Raw genomic sequence first — 18,967 nt, forward strand, 5'->3', positions numbered from 1 at the left:
TTTCACTTCCTGTATCTCTCAGGTGAGTCACCTGGGCAATGTCGTCGATTGCTTGGGTTTTTGTCGACATCAAACAAGTTGATTCTCTTCTGTGACTTTCAGAGTTGTGAAGGATCAGATCGGTCTTGTGAGGGGGCTTTGAGGAGGTTTTCAATCATCTCTTCGTGTGTATCAGGAAGTGTGGACGCGGTTTAACGCACTTATCTGCAGGTTCAGTTGTTGAGAAGAAGGACTGTTTTACCATTTTGGGGCCTGAACACCTCACGAAGAAGTTGACTTTCAAAAAATAAGTGGTAGTTTTTACTCTCTACCGACTTCACTGCTGCTACAGGTGGTCTCTGGGTACTTAGTGTGACTTTTAAAAATGAATTCGCACCTTAAAGGACAGTTGAGAGTGTTTGCGCTCCTGCTTTTAATGTTATTTGTCGACTCCACCGGTGGCCAGGGGACTGGTGCGGAATGCTTGGACAAATTTAAGAGCGGCCGGGAGGATTTCGTCCTCGATGCCGACGAATCTGTGAACGACGGAGCGACGTTCATTTCGTCGCCGAAGCTGGAGCGGTACAAGGACTGCGTGGTGGCCTGCTGCAAAGAGCCGAAGTGCAATGTCGCCTTTATGGAAAGAGGAGACGAGGAAGGCTTGGTCAAGTCCTGCTTTCTCTTTGACTGTCTGTACAAGCAGAAATACGCCTGCCGCTTTGTTAGGAAGAAGGGATACATCAGTTATATCCTGGACTCTGTTTATGACAGTTACCTGGCAGTGGATATTCCCCCAAGTAAGATCAAAACTATTACAGGCGTCACAAATTGTGAAAATATTCCCATGCGTGATCTGAATTGTTGTAATTGCACACCACCGTTTGTCATGAGGGACCCTTCACCTGTAGGAGTTCTGTGGTTAGTTTAAGCTTATCCAGTTCCACAGAGTCATGTGTTGCAGGTGAAGATTTGACTATGAAAATATAATAGCCTACATTTTTCATTTGTGTCCTACAGAGGGAAATAACAGTGAAGTTTCCCTTTAAAAACCCAGTGACTGTGCAGGCATACCAAAAAATATTTTTGGGTCACTTAAAACAGTTTTATTATCAGGCCTCAGATTTAGGACAGAAGCCTGCATTTCAGCGTGTTCACACACGCCAAGCAGTTACGGCCCCTGGTGAAGGATTAGGTTTCTGTTCCTACCTGTACCTCTTCATGTGTTGCAACTCTGTATCTGGAAATGTTACCTGTTTATGTATGTGATGTACATTGATCCCCATGGTGTCACTTCAGATGAATCAGACCATCCCCCGGTGGCCAATGGAGGCCTGGACCGGGTGGTCCAACCTCAGGAGAGCGTGACGCTGAATGGTATACAGAGCAAAGATGATAAAGGGATTGTGTCCTATCAGTGGCAAATGCTCACTGGATATCCTTACGCTATCATTGAGGTGAGTGAAGAGACTGCAACGTGAACCCAGTCTTGCTACAGTTCTTTCTGAGAGTCCAGTTTAGGGAAATTTAGAAACTATAAGTATTTCTGTGAATAGCACTGATATACATACATTACTGTCTGTTTATGCCTTGTAGAAAACCAACTTTGCTGACCAGATCATTGTGTCCAATCTGACATCTGGGATGTACAAGTTCCAGCTGACCGTCACAGACTCCATCGGCCAGTCAGACTCAACTAAGGTCAACGTGTTGGTTCTTACTCCCGAGCAGTCTGAGCGTGAGTATTTAGGCTAATGAAACAGCTAGCTGAAACATGGTCATTTATGTTGAACATTTGTCCCCCACTACTCCCCATTTTTTTGAATGCACAGAAAACTTTTGTCAGCCGGAGCTTGAATAACATGAATAGGACACACTGCAAATCTTAGTTTTTAAATTAAATCTTATATCAGAAGTGGTAGTTTCACTATAGTTTCTCTGCAAATATAGACTCAAAGCAGGGGGTAGGGGGCATTTAGTCATAAATATGGTTGAGTTTCAGTTGTAAACATGAGTCATGTCCACTGTATTTGTTGACATTTCTTCTGGCTTATTCAGTCACCCACTGTGTTTGTAACTTTGAGCCATAAGTTCGACTTATAATTGCCCTGTAGTCCTTAAATTACTTAAAAACTTTCTAATGGTCCTTGAATCCCCCACTTAAAGCTCAAAAAATGAATTTCTGAAGAAAGTGGCTAGTATGTGAAGTCTTCTTTTTTTATACTACCTGTAAAGAATGTGTTTCTGAGGAATTCAATTTATCAGTTTCCCTGGCTTTATTTGGCAGTTGTCACCAGCATGAGTAGTTCCACATTAGCTGTGATCAGACCTGTTAAGGCACGCTCGCCTAATTCCTGTGGACTGAGTGACGAAACACTGTAAAGCGAGAGAGATAAAAAGCTTGTGTTATGAAGAAGATTAGACCAGGTCAGACTTTTGTTGTTACAAGGAACTGAATGTTTCTTTGCCATGGAAGGGCAGTTTGTTAAATGTTTTCTCCGGTGTGACCTACATTGTGTGACTAATAATTAACACAGGAGGCCACAGGGTCGGTGTCTTGGCAATGCACATTTATGTGTGGAGTTTCTATAGAAAACTGAGTTGTGTGCTTTTTACTGCTCCCCTGCCGCCATCCCACTCTCTCCACCCCCAACCCAACAAAACCTGTCAGTCTGGTTTCAGCTTGGGTTACACAAACAAGAAAACTCCAGTCACCAGTCATGAGCCTCTTCAGCATTGATTAAAAGTGACTTAAAAGTCTTAACTATTTATCCTTTAGAACTACTTTCTGTCATTCAGGTTTGTATTTGCTGGTTGCTTTTTGGTGGAAGATGAGGACAGACTTTTTAAGCATTCAGTGATTCAGTTATCCATTAACAGCTTGTGTCCTTAATGGTGTTAGGAATGTGCTACATTGAAATACGCAGTGACTCTGCATGTCAATGCTGCCACATTTACTCCACAATAATGACTGGTTTGAATAACAATGCGTTTATGGATGACAATCAGTGATACTAACGTGAGAACCTGATAATGAAAGTGTCACTGACGGTTGCTTGTGTCATTTTAGTTCTTCTTTGTAATAGCTTGAAATATCTTTATGTACTTCGCATGAACACACAATATGAATCATCAACCACATGCAGACATACTGCATGCCTTCTCTAACCTTACTGTCTATCGAAACACACCACTTCTGTTTTTATTTCTGTACACAGGACAGCTATATGTCTAATTATACGTCTGTCTGTTCACGAGACACAAAGAATAGGAAGTTGGGACAAAATACAAAAGAATATCTCACCAAATCTGCTGTCACATATGAGACAGAACTCTTAATGGTTAGTCTGACTGGTTTGTGGATTTGAAAAAAAACAAGCAGTGTATTGTTAACGGTCTAGTGAAGTTAACTGATGCACATTAAATCAACATTTTAGAACACCTCTGAGGAAAATTTGTGTTCTGACAACTTTGATCATTTACTTTTTTTTTCTTTCTTTTTTTTTTTTACCATTTTACCATCACAGAGTCTTAGTGAAACTGTTCAGACTATTTCTCATTTCACTGAATTTGTTGCAACACCAACAAACCCACGTTAACCATAAATCATTAACTCTCAAACTTAGATTTTTTGCCAAAGCACTGTGAGCAAATCCAGCAAATGTCCCCTTTGTTAGAAAAACAGGCAGATGTTGTTCTAAATGCTCTCTGCAGATTTTCAGGAAGTATGAGAAGCTGTTATTGATTGTGAATTGAAACAAATCTTTTATTCTGTGTTCCCCCACCAGATCACTGTATGGCTCCAATGAAGATTGGGCCATGCCGTGGTTCCTTCCCTCGATGGCATTACAACGCCTGCCTCAGAGAAGTGTGAGCAGTTCCTATTTGGAGGCTGCAGGGAGAATCTCAACAACTATTTGTCTGAGGATGAGTGCTCCAAAGCCTGCTATGGCTCAGGTATCTGCACAATGCTCATATACGTGTCAAATATAATATATGTATCTGTAATTTCAGCATGTTTTTCAGGTTTTTGTTTGTTACAAAGGGATGTGATCGTTGTAAAAATGGGTGCAGGCCCATGTATCTCAGTGGAGTAGCAGCCTGCGTCACTATCTTCCACAGTGTTTTTTTGATACTACTTCTGGATGGAAGCCAAAGTCACAATTTTCATATCCTGCTTTAATATTGTTGGCAGTTTTCCAATACTTAAATGCAAAATGCTCTCTTGCTTGAGTTACATGAGAAGATCAATACCACTCTCACAACTATAAATTAAATGTAATGCTACAGCCAGGTGACGGCTAGCTTAGCTAAGCATAAAGACTGGAAAAGAAAAAGTCAGGTTCTGTCCAAAGCTAACACACTGCCAACACCTCCACAACTCAGTAATTATCACCTCTCCTTTGTTTCATCCACACAAAAGGTGCAGTGTAAAAACTATACATTTTTTATGGCTGCTTCTTTGTTTGGACTCTGATTTCCTGGAGTCTCTGCTAATAGCCTGCTAAACATGTCATTTTTAAGAAATGATTGACTTTTACTCTCATTTGTTGTTTTTCTTTCAGAAAAAACAGGTAAATCTGGTAGAGGTTTGCCACTTCCCGAAGCTCAAGGTGGGTAGATTCAGATATTTGTCTGAATTGCAATATCTTTTTTGAACAAATAGAAAGTGAATGATGAAAATCCATTGGTTCAAATGATGCTCATCATCTGGTCTCTTTGGTGGCCCCAGGTAAAACATGCATTCATGTTTTTGGCCAAGAGGTTGTGCACACAAAATTGACATATCATAACTTTTTAGACTGATAATGTATCAGTTAGTATGCTTATGTACACATGTGGCAGTTATGGAGCAACATTAGCATTCATTTGGAGTTGTGTTTCTAACCAACTGGCAAATATAAGTTTAATATGCAAACAAACTGTAAGATCTGTTCTTGGTCTGTACCCACTCCTGAGAGAAACATTGGGGTCTTTAACTTCTAAATGCTCCACAATGTTCATCACATTGTTGCTAACTGGGTGTTTCTGCTGTTTGTGCTGAGTTGGTAGTGTACTTTAGGTTTTTAGAGTTTTTTCTTTTCTCTGAAAACACTTTAAAGCAGCAGCTGTTTTGCAGTACAAGTGACAGTTTCCACTGTGTTTGTGTGCTGCAGGAGAAAAATGTGGTGCTCCCTGTACCACAGAGCAGTTCACCTGTGACAACGGTTGCTGTTTGGATCCAGGCCTGGAATGTGACTCAACCCCACAGTGCGGGGATGGCTCAGATGAAAAGAAATGCGAGGACTGTAAGCAGTGACTATGCAAACTAGACTTCATTTTCATATAGACTCTCGAAATGATAAGACTGATAAAATGTTTCCTTGAAAGACATGCTAATTTGGATTATGTCCGATATGCTTATAGTGACTGACAAGTTTCGGATTCTGCTACAGATTCCACTGGATGAACGAAAAGGTGATTTTTTTTATTTATTTTTTTTTTACTTTAGATTTGTGTGTGTGTTTATTTATTTATTTATATATATATGCCCCTTCCAAACATTTCACCTTGATAATTTTTATACATGGTTGAACTGCCTATAGTCTCACCCTACTTGCTCACTTATTGTCCTTCACAGTGCGCTGCACAGAGCTTCCCAACACAGGAGGCTGCAGGGACAGTCAGTCCAAGTGGTATTACAACCCCATCCAACAGGACTGCGTCCGTTTTAACTATGGCGGCTGCCAGGGAAATAAGAACAGATTTGATACTAAGGAATCCTGTATGAAAGTTTGCCGTGGGGTAACAGGTTGGTTGCTATTAGCATCAAGCATACATTTTTACATCCTGGTAAATTAACATCCTATTTCTACTACTAAGATATAAATAACAGAATACCACACATCCCAGACTTCTTTCACACAGACACACTGGTGAGTAGCCTCACATGAAGATCATCATCATTTTCCCTACACTCATTCTACACACATTAATTTTTAATGGTATTTTGCCATCTGTTAATGCCAACATTTTCTACCTCCTCAGGCTGTTTTCTCAAATTGTTTTGTGTTAAGCCAGAGTGACGTTTCTCCTAGCTGCATGTGAGCAACTGTGCATGGACGTCACTGAGATACATTCATGTGGCATCTGTTTTAATATATAATGTGTATGTTTAGGTTTGTTCTGATAACCGTTTCAAACCAGAATCCTGACATTGAATCAAATCAGTTTCAAAATCAAACAGATTAAATGACTATATGCAACAGGAAAGGGTTTCTTGTGGCGATAAAGCCTAAAGACTCTGCAGCTTCTCTCAGCTCTACTGAGCATTTTAGTGTCTTTTAACTCATTGGTTAAACGCCTTAACCGTTTGGTTCACTTCTCTCACCAGTATCATTTTCAGTCGCAGCAGACAGTTGATTTTATCCAAAGGCTCTGATAAACCCACTATGTGCTACTGTCTCATGGGCCAATGGCAGACAGTGAATATTTAGCAGTTAAAGAGCCTGATATCTCCATCAGAAGTTGGTGGAGAGCTAAAGGGAGAGTAAAAAGAGGGAGTATTAGACTTAAACTCATCAGGTGAACATGACTCCACTAATGCTGCTCTGTGGTTTCTGGATATAGAAATGTGCAGCTGAACAAGTCTGTCATATCAGCTTGCTTCTGCTGCCACTAAGTGGCCAAAAAAATCCCTCACAGCTGAGTGCAGGTAAACTCTTGAAAATTCTAGAACTATATTGTGTCTCTGTGTTTCTTTATTTCAGAAAAGGACATATTTACAAGAAAGGAGGAGTTTGACCAGCAAACATCTGGAAGTGAGACAGGTATATACTATGTTCGCAAGGCTTCATTTCTCTTCCAGTACACTTTTCCAGTTCACTGAGTTGCTGAAAGCAGCATTTGAGTGGTTTGCTTTCTCAGCTTTGCAACCTTTCACATACCATCTCTGAATGACCAACCACCACGTTAACTTTCTAAAATTTGTTCTTGTCCATTTAACAGGTATTATAGTAATAGCTGCCCTACTAGGTTTTGCCATCCTCATCCTACTAGGCATCCTGGCGTACTGCTTCTGCAAGGGAAAGAAGAAGACTACACAACATCACCGGGTGCCTGTCAATAGCGTTCCGGTCACCTCATTGGAAGACAGAGAGCGTCTGGTCTACAACAGCACCACCAAGCCCATCTGACCCCTAAGCCCTGACCTTTGACCCCTCCCATCCTGATGGTGAATTATGCCAGTTACCGGAGCTCTGTCATATACTGAAGAAACTCAGATTAATGAGAGGAGAAAATACCAGTTGACTGGTATTTTATGGTTTGTTGTTGGAGGGGATCTGTTTTTTACTTTGTCCATATCTGGATGTGTTTTTTAAGGGTGATGTATACAGAAGGCAGAATGTCTTCAATGATGAAATGTGATGTCTAATGATTTTGACTTTTAGCTTATATTTAACGCAGTGACCTGTCAAAATGATTGTTGTTTGTACTCAGGTTAAAAGGGGAGGCTTTTCATTAGTGTGGAGGTAGATTACCACTGGATATCATACATTGTTCCTGTTAGATTAAATTAAATTCATTAATTTGTTCAAATTTTGACCCACTTGCTTCCATTACATGATCCAGTTTTTTGAAATAAAAGTCAGTTTTAATGTCAGATTTTTAATTGTCCGTAGGGTCTGTGCTGGTCTCTTACTTCAAAATAAGAGTCCAGATTCTTTTTCTTTTTCATGTGATGATCCCTTCAATGTACCAAAGTCCTGCCACACTAGCCTCTTTACCCTGTCACATTCCTGTTTTATACATCACTGTTATATAGCACGTGGAATTACACATACATGCATAATATTGTACATAATCCTAGAATTTTGAAAAAGTAACATTTTATGTGAAGATTATTTTGTCTGATTTCTGAAGTGTTTTTAGAACAAGCGTAATGCATGCATTAAATAATGCTCATTGACACCTTATGAAGCATCCTTGCTGTTGAACATTCAACATTTTAAACTTATCAAATTTTGTACATATGATCTGATATAATTCTCTGCAACTTTAGCAGCATCATGACGTTTGTACTGAATAAAAATACTGACTCAAAATGTACCCAGGAGTTTTTGGGGGTTTTTTTGTCTTGTAAAAGAGGTCAATTTGTTTTCAATGTGATTTACTACACAACTTTTATCCTTCAGTACTACTTCACATACTTCAGTGCTGTTGCTGTGCAGTGGCTGTTTCATTCTGCAGATACTTAATCTCTGCAAAGACTCCATTTGCTCAGGTGAAATTTCTGTTCATATGCAGTTTTTGAGTCTATTTCATATAATTTCTTTTTTTTAGATTTAGTATTGGTGGTATTTTTAAGTCTCAGCATAATTTGTGGTTACTAGTTTTACTAGTGTATATTTTTTAGTGACTTTTCTTTTTGTTTTTTCATGCCTCATTGTAGCTGATGCATGATGCAAGATTTTTTTGTAGTTTTTAGAATCTATTTAGATTATATACTATGCATATACTTTTCTAATTTAAACTCATGTTCAGCATAGATTAAGATCGCATGCGGATGTACTTGACATCTTAACTGATTTTTAAACTTCTGTTCAACACTTAGTTTGAAACAGCTAATGTTACATTCTGTGTGGGACAGAGATAAGAAACACCAAAGTCTGTCTGCTAACCCAAGATATGCAAGATAAGCAAACAGTGGTTTAGTTTCTTTTCTTTGTAGCAGCATTACACCGAAGCCAATTTCCTCTTTGTTGTTACTGTAATACAAGGGTATTATCCAAGCTCTTTGTAGGTCATATAATTACAGACTGCCATTTTAATTTTAGGGTATACCTCAGGCATTTCAACAGTATCTTTACCAGCACACAAATTTTTACAACCCCTCACATCACACATATCAGTGACCAGTTTGACTAACATCTTTTCACTTACATTAAAATTGCAGGGAGAACTGGTATTACAGCACCAGTACATTTATGGTGGTTTTTTTTTCCTGAGACTTAAAGCCTTTAAGGTGACTGAACAACAGTGGTTCACATGCCTTCATTACCTTTAAAGGGCTTGATTAATACAAATGGCCATGTACTGATTATTATTATTATTATTATTATTATTATTATTATTATTATCTAATACTACTACTACTACTACTACTACTACTAATAATAATAATAATAATAATAAGGGCCATGCAATGGACTTTGAGCTTCAGAAATAAAGCGGTATCTCCTCCACATTGGTCAGAGGCAGTGCTGTATTCTCACCAGCAGATGGCGACATTGGTTTGCTAGATGTTAAACTAAACTAAACTAAACAGCCTGTTCAGATTACTTAAGGCTACATAAACTCCATCTCTTTAATTATACAATCTTTGGCTCCTTCAGAATCCTTGGTATAACTAATTTCTTGCCTACCACCTTTAAAACAATAAATTTGCACATTTTACTGGAGCATGTTCAGTCCATCAGACTCCTATATGACAATTAAAGCTACTTTTTTTTCTTTACATTTTTGTGTTTTAGTAAAGTCATCCAGCATATTGCTTTCCTCACAGCCTGTATGGGGATCTTGAGGTAATCTCTAAGGAGGAGGGCAGAGAGGGGCCCCCTCTCTATTTAATCAGCCACACATAAATTAGCACCCACCCAATTGATTCACTGAAGCCATCCTTTGTAAGTCCCACCATTCTCCTGACCTGACCCTCATAAATGTAATTGGCAGGGTTACAATTTGTTATGTCCTTTCACAGGCCTGTCATTAGGTTTGCATACATATTGAGTGGAAGTAAAGATATTTTAATGGAAAAACACCGACACTCTGTTTCTGTTTGACACTTTTTAAAACTATCTATCACTGACAGAAACGACCAAGCTATGTGAGCCAGATGTTAGGACGTGGGAAAACCTTTGACTTTCACCAAACAGACACTGGCCTGTCAAAAACAGGTGGTTCTTTGTTGCATTCACTTGCTCCTCGTAAAGTAGAAACTCTTCTGCGACTAACCAAATCATAAACAGGCTTTCACGAAAATTGTAAATCTGACTTTGATGTTCATTTCTTCACTTCGAAGTACCTACTCGTGTGTTTTTGTTGAGAAAAGACAATTGTGTAAGAACAAAATACATCCCATGTCAAAAGCAATCATTCAGTATTTAATACAATTGATTCACACAGAAAATCAAGCAATAATAGGAGACAATAAAATACACACATATTTATTTTGTCATCTCCAATCGGTAAGTGATTTATATGGGGTGCGTTCACCGCCAAGCTGAAGTCCCTATATTTCCGACAGACGTTGAACGCAGCATTAGTTCTTCGCCGTTCTTCAAAGATGCAGCAGTGTTTGGTTGGTGGACGCAGTACGAGCTGATGACCTGCGCTGGGATGTTCGATCATGTGTGTGTGTGTGTGTGAGAGAGAGAGCGGCTTTTACCATGTGAAAAGAGGAAACTAACGGAGTAACGTAAAAGGTTTATACCGAGGAACTACAGAGACAAGTTTTACTGAGGACGGGAGTCGCTGAACGGAAAGAAGTTGGCGAGTTCGGTATGTAAAACGGCTTTACACAACTTTACAAGACCTTAGCTAAGTTAACGTTAGCTGCGGTAACAGACAGGCTACATGTCAGAGGGGTCTCTCTTCTGTGCTTATTCCCTGGTGTGTGTTTATAAGAAACACTGAGCATTTTATTTGCTTTGTCAGCCGCCTGTTGAGCAAAAAAACAAAAAACAAAAACAAAAACAAAAAACAAAAAGTGGGTTAAATTTATCTGCATTCAATTGCTCAATTCCAGCAAAACAAAAACCAGAGTCAAAGCTGCAAAATATCCACATGCGTGTGTTTTCCTCATGAATTCAGCCAAAGCCAAGTGTTAAAAAGTCTTGTGCAGATGTAAAACACTGCAACACATTCCTTATTATGAGCCCCGCCGCCTTACATTAGTCACAGGTATGATAAACAGATTTTAGGTGCATTTTTGGCCTCGTATAATTTCACAACATCCAAGCTGTACGTTCCGGAGAGGGCAAGCAGGAGTTTCAGGCAGATAAGTTATGTTTGTCTTTGACACAAAACACTCTCAGTGGAGTGAACTTTGATCGGCTCCTTTTTCTCCCTCTCTCTCTCTTTCTTTTTTAGGGAATGAGATTTTTCCATTAAGCATTAATATCACAGAGTTAACTTGAGAGAAAAAAACAAACTAATCTCCGTGTTGCAGCTGAATCATTTGCTATTTCCTCTTTCCCTGCATCCAGTCCCCCGCCCCCCTGTGGAGCCCATACTTGGCCCCAGAAAACCTAATTGTTTTTTCTAATGAGCACCCTAGTGAGACACAAGTGAGGTTTTAAATGGAGGCTGTTCATAGGTCAGTGACTTTCCCCACCAGCTGCTGAAGAAGAATGGGACAAAATCAATCAGTTACCAGTGAAAAGTTCCATCTTCTGCTCCTCCTTCTACTTTGACCTCACTTGACCTGTAAGACAATAACCTCTCAGCTTCATTTCAGATAAATGTTGCCTCAGTGCGATGAACAGCGCTCTCTTCTAGGTGGTCCAGACAGGAAACTGCCGGAGTGTGTCTTGGATCTCAGAGTTGGCACTTGATTCCTTCTCCCCGAGTCTTGGTATGCTGCAGCTGTGATAAAATTACCAGAGCTGCAGAATGTGAGGGTAGTTTTCAGCTATGGATACATATAACTTTCATAACCTACGTCGGACCTTCTCATAAGTCTCGTTTTTAGTTATTTCAGCCCTTATTTGATGCTGCCAAGGATATACCTGGATCTTACGAGACCATAAAGTTCCAGCTTTTGCAAGTTACAGCTAGGATTACGCTGTGAGAGTTAAAGGTTGACTTTAAACCTGACCTGAGGCACTGTGCATTTGTTTGAAAGTGGAGAGTGTGCGCGTTAAGTGATTTAGCATCCCAGACACCCGAGGGAGGTCAGACTCTATGTTTTTGTTGTTGTTATAATGTTGACAAGCCCTCGCAGAGGCATGGGGGAGCTGTTTGTCTGCAGATGCGGCACACTGCACCTTTAAATGTGCACACTGAAATTCTATTTCAAGACTTGACGTCTGATTTCTCCTCCAAACACTGCAGGACACTATGAGGGACTACTTTCGATACTTACAATTGCACGTCATTTCCCAAATAAGATGGCACTTGCCAACTTGACTTGCCAGGTATGCATTCTGTGGTTGTAGGTCTTTGGTGGGGAGGTGAAAATTCTCCTTTTTCAGCACAGCGGGGAATGATTATTCTCCCATTAAGGGCTATTTTGGCCGGGGTGTACGTGCACCATATGGGCAGAGCTCAGTGCCCTGTGGGTGTTCATCAGGGTGGATCACTTATCGCCACATTTAAGCAGCATGCTCAGAAAAATGTAGTGGACCAAAATAAGTGGCTCATATGTTGTGTGTCTGTGGGAAGTCGTGAGTTTGGGCAGCGCCTTCGTAGAAGCTGTGGATTTGATTGAGGTGAGGAGAGACTGTCAGGGTTTATTGTTTTCCCCAGTGAATGAAAAGCTGTTAGTCCCTTAAGGCCTGTGTGTCAGGGCGACAAACTGCAGGAGTAATGTGGGAAAAAGGCCACTCACAGAAAGGCTGTTTGTTAGGGGGGTATTTTCTGTCGGGATAGATGGGGTAAGAGGGTAAGAGAGAGGTCATGCAGGATAAACATGGCACCAATGCTGAAATAATAAAGACTCTCTGTCTCAGTTAGCCTAAAGGACCTTGGACCTCTGCCTGCCATGCCAGGTTGGATTTTTATTCGTCCTGAATGTAAACATCTGTCCTGACTGATGGTGTCTTAAAGGAATCTGGCCCACCGTGTCTGACTAGAGACATCCCAGGTGACTTATGTCATACTTCCCAGATTCCCTTGGGCCTTATTGGGACAAATTGGGATGTGGTAGATCTGTGAATGTGACAGCAGGAATTCTGTGGATTATTTTTAGCTTCTCCGCCCATCAAATTGTTCCGCATCAATGGAAAACCAATTTGTGTTGTTAATTGTTGCACAAAAGGCTGATTAAGTTCCTTTTTTGGAGTCAGATGGTGGATCCAGCCTGTATGTCATCAGTTGTGTGCATAAAGGACAGCTAGTGGATAGATGTTTGCTTTGGAGACTGTTAGAATAACAGATCAAGATTTAGATGAGAATACGGTCCACTAATTTTGCAGCAATCTTAACATCCAATAAAGCTTTTTTTGTTTACATATGATGTCACATCCTCACTGACTTGTCTGCGTCCCTGTAACCCTTCCTGAGGAGACAGAGAAAGTGGCTTGTCTTCCTGATAGCAGAAGTCTTGTTTTCCTCTTGCTTCCTCTGCAGACATGTACAGTGGTTTCACTTCTCTCGTAACCCTGACAGGCTGTCAGCAGTGAAAAATACTCCAGATAGTCATCACACCCCGAGGACCCTTTTCTTCTAGCATGTCAGGCCTGAGGTCGTGGTTCAAGGTGCATGTTTGTCTAGCGTGTATTTTTTCAGAGCGAGTCTTTTAACACATTTGTACTGATGACTCAGTATAAATTTCCTCCTCAGTTGCATGAGCGCTGAATCTTGGCCAACATCTGTCCCCCTTAATCATCTGTTTGTTGTGTTTTAAAGAAAGGAATTCAGGCTTTGACTGCCTGGATCAGTGTAAAGCCTGGCGATTAGATGAACAAGAAAGTTTATCAGCCCATCTGAAGAAGTGATCCACTGCAGGTCTCTCTTTTAATAACCATCAGTTTCGGTCTTGTGACATCTGTCTTCAGTTAAGGGGCAAGTTGTAGATTCCCATGCGGGAGGTTCATGCTGCGGGTAATGCAGTCATCAGCTGTGGGAACCAAATGCTCTCCATTTGTGCAAAATGGCAGCTAGTTCAAGCACAGGTGGTGAGCCTGGTATGAATGTTAGCCTGTGCGTAGTGTTTTCTTTAGGATTTGAAATTCATCTGTGCCCCCTCCCTAGGAAAACAAGGATTTGGAATTGCCATATGTTCGGCAAACAGGAGGTGAAAGTTAATGAGTTACGATTGTTGAATTCTCTCCAGAAGTGTTAAGATTTTAGACATTTTCAAGTATTTCACTTTCTTCACCCAAACTATCTTTCCCACAGCCTTTGATAAGACATCAGAAAAACATTTTTAAGACCCAGACGTTTATAGTGTATATCTTGGTTTGAGGCCATTACTCCTCGTCTAGCCTTTCATTGACCAAAGGAAGATTAGCATAGTTTTGGTTTGATCAGTGAGTGGGGTTAGCTCAGAGGTCATAGTGGGCAGGATTATTAGCGGACTTTATAGTTCACTGTTTACTGAGACAAGTTCAAAGCCTGCCCCTCAACTTGAATGCTACTTCTACGCAAACAAACCCACCACTTGAAAATCAATTGGCCAGGCTTGGTCAAAAGCTATTTGAGGAGGCTTCAATCTTAAAAAAAAAAAAGTCATTGTAACAGTGCTGCATTGACTGAGCAGAAATACATGTCTTACAGCATTTGTTATCTTTTTTTGTTCTTAAAGATCCTGTCAGATCCATGCTCACAGTTCAGCAGATTTAACTGCAGTTAAATAGAATATATTTGATGTGATGTGTGGTTGCACACTCTCAACAGTGTATAGATAATATTTTCCCACCTTGTCACAGTGCATACATAGCATAATCACAGTTGAAGAGAAGGAAGTATTCTGGCTGTTTTTTTAAATTGTCAAAAAAGAATTTCATTTCATTGTGATAGGATGGAAAGATTTTGTTGTTATTTTGTGGCTCCAGAGTTTCTTGTCCAGCAAAGTTTTACTAGTCAAGTTTTACTTCAGTCCAGGCTGCAGCTGCAGGAACCCTACAGTGAGGCAGAGATCTTAATGCACAGAACCAACTCTGTGACTTTTCTACTTGCATTCCTGCACATCTTAATTGGCGAACCTCCTGGCAGTGGGCTCGGTTTGGCCTCGGCTGGCCTGGCTGTCAGTTCGGTGCAGTGGCCAGCGAACGCACTAGGAACAATGCCCATCCTAATCCCTGAAGAATTCCTGCTCCTCTGATCTAGCTGGCCCAAGAATGTGATGTTTAAAAGACCGGAGGCGCACCAGGAATCACAGGGAGACGAGTTCTCATGCACAGTCTTCCATGTTAATTTGCTACAAGGAGCCAGGGAGGCAGTGATGTGAGAGGCTGGCAGCATAGTGGCTCAGAGGGGACACGCCTCATCATTAACAGTACCACAGCTTGGCATGAGGGATTAGAAAAAGACATGCCACCAGGGGTGAACCTGGAACCTCAGTGGACAGTTACACTGGTAATGAGAGACTTGTTTTGATGAGGCATGGATTCATTTGTTACTAAACACATTTATAGAAACAAGGCAGGTTTGTTTGTGTTGACTTCACCTGTCATTCTTACATCAGTAATTTTATATATCTGGCATTCACAATTATATTAGTGACTTTTCTTTTTGTAAACCACTTTGAAATGCTGTTTTTAGGTCATTTTCAATCAAAGATGTTCATTAGTAATTATATAGCTCAAGTGGCAGTCACAGAGGTTCCCAAATCCTTTAACATTTACTTTGTAGCTGCTAAATCTCTTAAGTGTCCATTCATGGAAAGCTGGACTCACTCCTTCCCTTTTTCTACAGATTAGCATGAGCTCATATCACAGTTGCCCCTGCATACCTCAGCCCTGGTTACACTATACATTACCAAGTGGCTGGCGTGAGCAGAGTGGCAAGGAGGGGAATGGGAGGAATTTCCCTTTTATATAAGACCTTGTTAGACTGGCTAGTTTTTGCTTTCAGTGAACCAGGCCGGGTCAGGAGAATATGAGTGACTTACAGTAAAGAAACCAAAGGTGTGTTTAATATCATTGCTGTGCTGTCTGTACTGTGAGTCTTGATGTGAAGTGTATGGGTTCTGTTTGAACCTTTTATGTTTTGTTTTGTCAGCTCCAGAGGCCTGAGTGCCATGCCAGAGGGGTCCCATTCTGCTCTCCACCAGGGCCCAATGGGGGAAGGTAAGATCAATGCAGTTATATTCAGTGTAACCCATGCTCTGCTTTTGCTGTCTATGAATTGACCACTCTTATAATATGGTAACATGGAGTTTTAATGAGTTGGATTATTCCTGATGTATATCTGGTTACCCAGAACAGTGTGCTAACATAACACAGAAGTACAGCAGAGGTGAATGGAAAAATGCTTGAAATGGAAGAATAGAGGAAATGTAGAAGCTTTGAGAGGCAGAGTGGCGAGAGCAATGAACTCCCCTCCTACAGTCCCAGCTGGCAGAGAGGCTCTTTGTGTGGCTGTGGAGCCGGGCCAGCCCCCTTCATACAGCTGAAACCCCTGAACACTCGCATATCAAACCAGAATGTGTCAGAATCACCGACAGCCAAGACGGTTCGTCTAGCCAGCGGTGCTGACCTTGTATGCTGGGGGCCACTCAAATTACATATTATTTTAGTGTTCATTATCTTCAGTTGCAGAGCCACTGCACTGACACAGGGCCTCTTTGTATCTGTTCGCCTGCTCTGTCCCTCAACCCCCAACCGCCCCCCTCCTCAATCCTCCTCTCCTCTCTACTGAACACATTTGGCACCAGGCTTCGACTTTGGCTGAAGAATACCAATGTGTCAATGGTTCCCTTTTTCCTCTACGCCTGTCCCTTTTGGTTCAGCTTTGGCCAGGAGAGGCTTTTGGCTCAGGGAGACGTGTGCCGCCCTCATGAAAATTTGTGTGTCTGTTTCCTCAAAAGGCCACTCTGCACTGACAGCACGTTCTCACAGCTCATTTTGCAGCTCTGATGTCTGGTATGAAATCACCTTGGCATGACAGGACACCCACTTGCAGCTGAAATATTTTCAAGAGTCGTTTGCTCGTGAACCAGTTGGAGTTAAAGTGTGACTGACCTGGCTCTCCTGCTGTGGATAGATGGGTGGTAATTAAGGGGCAGGGCTGCTGGTAATGCGTTATCTGTGTGAGGTGATGATTGGATGTGGTTAACAGGCAGGAGGAATGCACATGGTGAAAGGAAACCCCCTGTCTGGTCAAGGTACACAATGAAAAGGCTGTGGTAACCATCCAGCTCCAATTTCTCTTAAGGGTCAAAGAATTTTGAAGTTAAAAGAAGCTGTGTTGATTATTTTACCGCCTGCAGGCTTTGGGCAGCACAATGCATCATCAGACGAAACCAGCATAAAGAAAAATGTTTGGGCTGTGCTCCAAGATCCACCCAGATGTTCTTTTCAGCTGTTGAAAGTATTTTTTCATTGTTCTGCACTTTGAATACTTTTCCAGGAGAATCTGGATGACAGGAAAAATATATGAGACCCCTCATAATTTCCACCAAAGCTAAACTTTCATCACCATGGTGAAACGGGAGACAGCGTGATTGTAATCCTCAGTATCCCACATGTGAAATACATATACATATGAAAAAAGTACGTCTAAGCTGTCAATCCAGTGACAGTGACAGGCATCAACAGACCTGAGGGAGCATGAAGCATCTCTCTCAAAGATAAGGGTTCCCACTGACCTACTTAACCCCCAGGCAGGAATGTAGCTGTGTGTGCAGAATGTACAGCTTTAAAGGGATTCGGGGGGGGGGGGGGGGGTCATCTCCATTCACTGCAGCTTTTCCAGATCAGTGGGCATAGGGTTGTGGACATAGATAGTTGATGGCAGGGATGGCTGCGTCTCTGAGGGGGCTTGTTAATGGAGCTCCTGGACTGGAACTCTTTCTCAGCTCAATTGCCCATAGCTTTAATCACAGGCAGCCTCAGGTAAAACCTGAAGCAACTCCTGTTCAGCAAAGTTATGAAGTCATGCCCCGACACTCACTGAAACTGCCGACCCCAATCTCTTGTCCTGTGCACCTGCAGCATCTAAATGGTGTTGCAAAGATTTACATAACTCGTTATATAACATGACAGAACTTTCATTGTTGGCTCAGGCTCCCGTACCCCTCACAAAAGAATTGATTTCAATGTAAATTATTTTACAGCTCCTACAATGGCATTCCTCCTTATAGAGCTCTTCTGGTGGATTACCCACATTAGTTACAGGCTCTGTGCTGTGGGTGTTCCTGATAGATGGCCTCTTAGAAACTCAATTGAATCTATAAAACTCTTTATCAACTTCCTCCATAACACTCTACATTCAGTTGTTGTTTAGTGAGAAGGCATGCAGACATGACGCCAAACACAATAATGCCTCAGTAATGTTAATTACATGTTTTTATAAAGATGGTTTATGTAATTAATGCTTTTGCTTGTAATTTATTGTAGCATGACAACAAACATATCTACTCTGTGTTTAGTACATAGTATGTGTCAATGCAGGCGAGCTAATTCCCCATTTGACTGCTGTATACAGTAAGTGTTAATAAGCTCTAAACTACAGGGAGAACAGCATCACACCCTTTTATAACACTGAATGTGATAAACAGCCTGATGTGAAGTAAATGAAGTGTTCATCCCTGACCTTCTTCCCTCCACACTTCACACAGCTGTTCTGCCACCAGCCGGTGTGGACTCCGCAGAGAGGCGCTAACAGGACAGCAGTTTGGTTGTAGACTGTCAGACTGGTGGTAAAGTTTACAATGGACTCACACCTCAGGGCCCCAGATGGTCTGTGTGTTGTCCAGAGGAAATGCAAGTTTTGAATAGATCCAGGGCACTTGCTGTGTTGCGAGGGCCTGAAGAGTTCTTGGAGGGGGGGCTTGTTGACGGAGGAGTTTCCTAAGTGGATCATCACATGCCTATGCACTGAGGTCAGCTAGCACGGTTGGATCCTTTAAAGGCCGGGGTCAAGCTCAGCGGAGGGCTACAGGATTAAATTTAAGCTTTTTAGGAGTTTTGTGCTTTTGGTACATTGAGAATCCTGCCTCTCTGAAACATGTCACTCTTTACTGCTCGAATTTACAAACATGTAAACATTGATTGTTTCATTGTGCTTTTCTGAGAAAATGAAGTGCAATAACTGAGTATTTTGCAAGAGTTACTTAACTTTGGCA

At 41.3% G+C, this 18,967-nt stretch overlaps 2 protein-coding genes across 3 annotated transcripts in view; both read left to right on the forward strand.

Annotated features, from left to right (window-relative positions):
* On the forward strand, positions 1 to 8,064 carry spint1a (serine peptidase inhibitor, Kunitz type 1 a). Its single transcript, XM_018690256.2, is given in 11 exon segments — positions 1 to 776; positions 1,276 to 1,433; positions 1,573 to 1,714; positions 3,765 to 3,832; positions 3,834 to 3,933; positions 4,542 to 4,589; positions 5,133 to 5,264; positions 5,383 to 5,433; positions 5,597 to 5,767; positions 6,726 to 6,785; positions 6,964 to 8,064. Coding segments are annotated over 11 exon segments (1,530 nt in total). The 5' UTR covers positions 1 to 364; the 3' UTR covers positions 7,152 to 8,064.
* A 2,206-nt stretch (positions 8,065 to 10,270) lies between these two features.
* The window catches only part of LOC108892539 (pleckstrin homology domain-containing family G member 3), a 30,643-nt gene continuing 21,946 nt past the window's right edge, over positions 10,271 to 18,967 (forward strand). For both annotated transcript variants that reach the window (XM_018690147.2, XM_018690149.2), the window contains exons 1-2: positions 10,271 to 10,515; positions 15,901 to 15,968. In XM_018690147.2, the coding sequence (XP_018545663.1) occupies positions 15,920 to 15,968 (49 nt within the window). In that variant the 5' untranslated portion in view covers positions 10,271 to 10,515; positions 15,901 to 15,919. The remainder of the gene's footprint in view (positions 10,516 to 15,900; positions 15,969 to 18,967) is intronic.

Source organism: Lates calcarifer, linkage group LG19, assembly GCF_001640805.2.
Source record: "Lates calcarifer isolate ASB-BC8 linkage group LG19, TLL_Latcal_v3, whole genome shotgun sequence".
In the NCBI taxonomy this organism is placed as follows: Eukaryota; Metazoa; Chordata; class Actinopteri; family Centropomidae; genus Lates; species Lates calcarifer.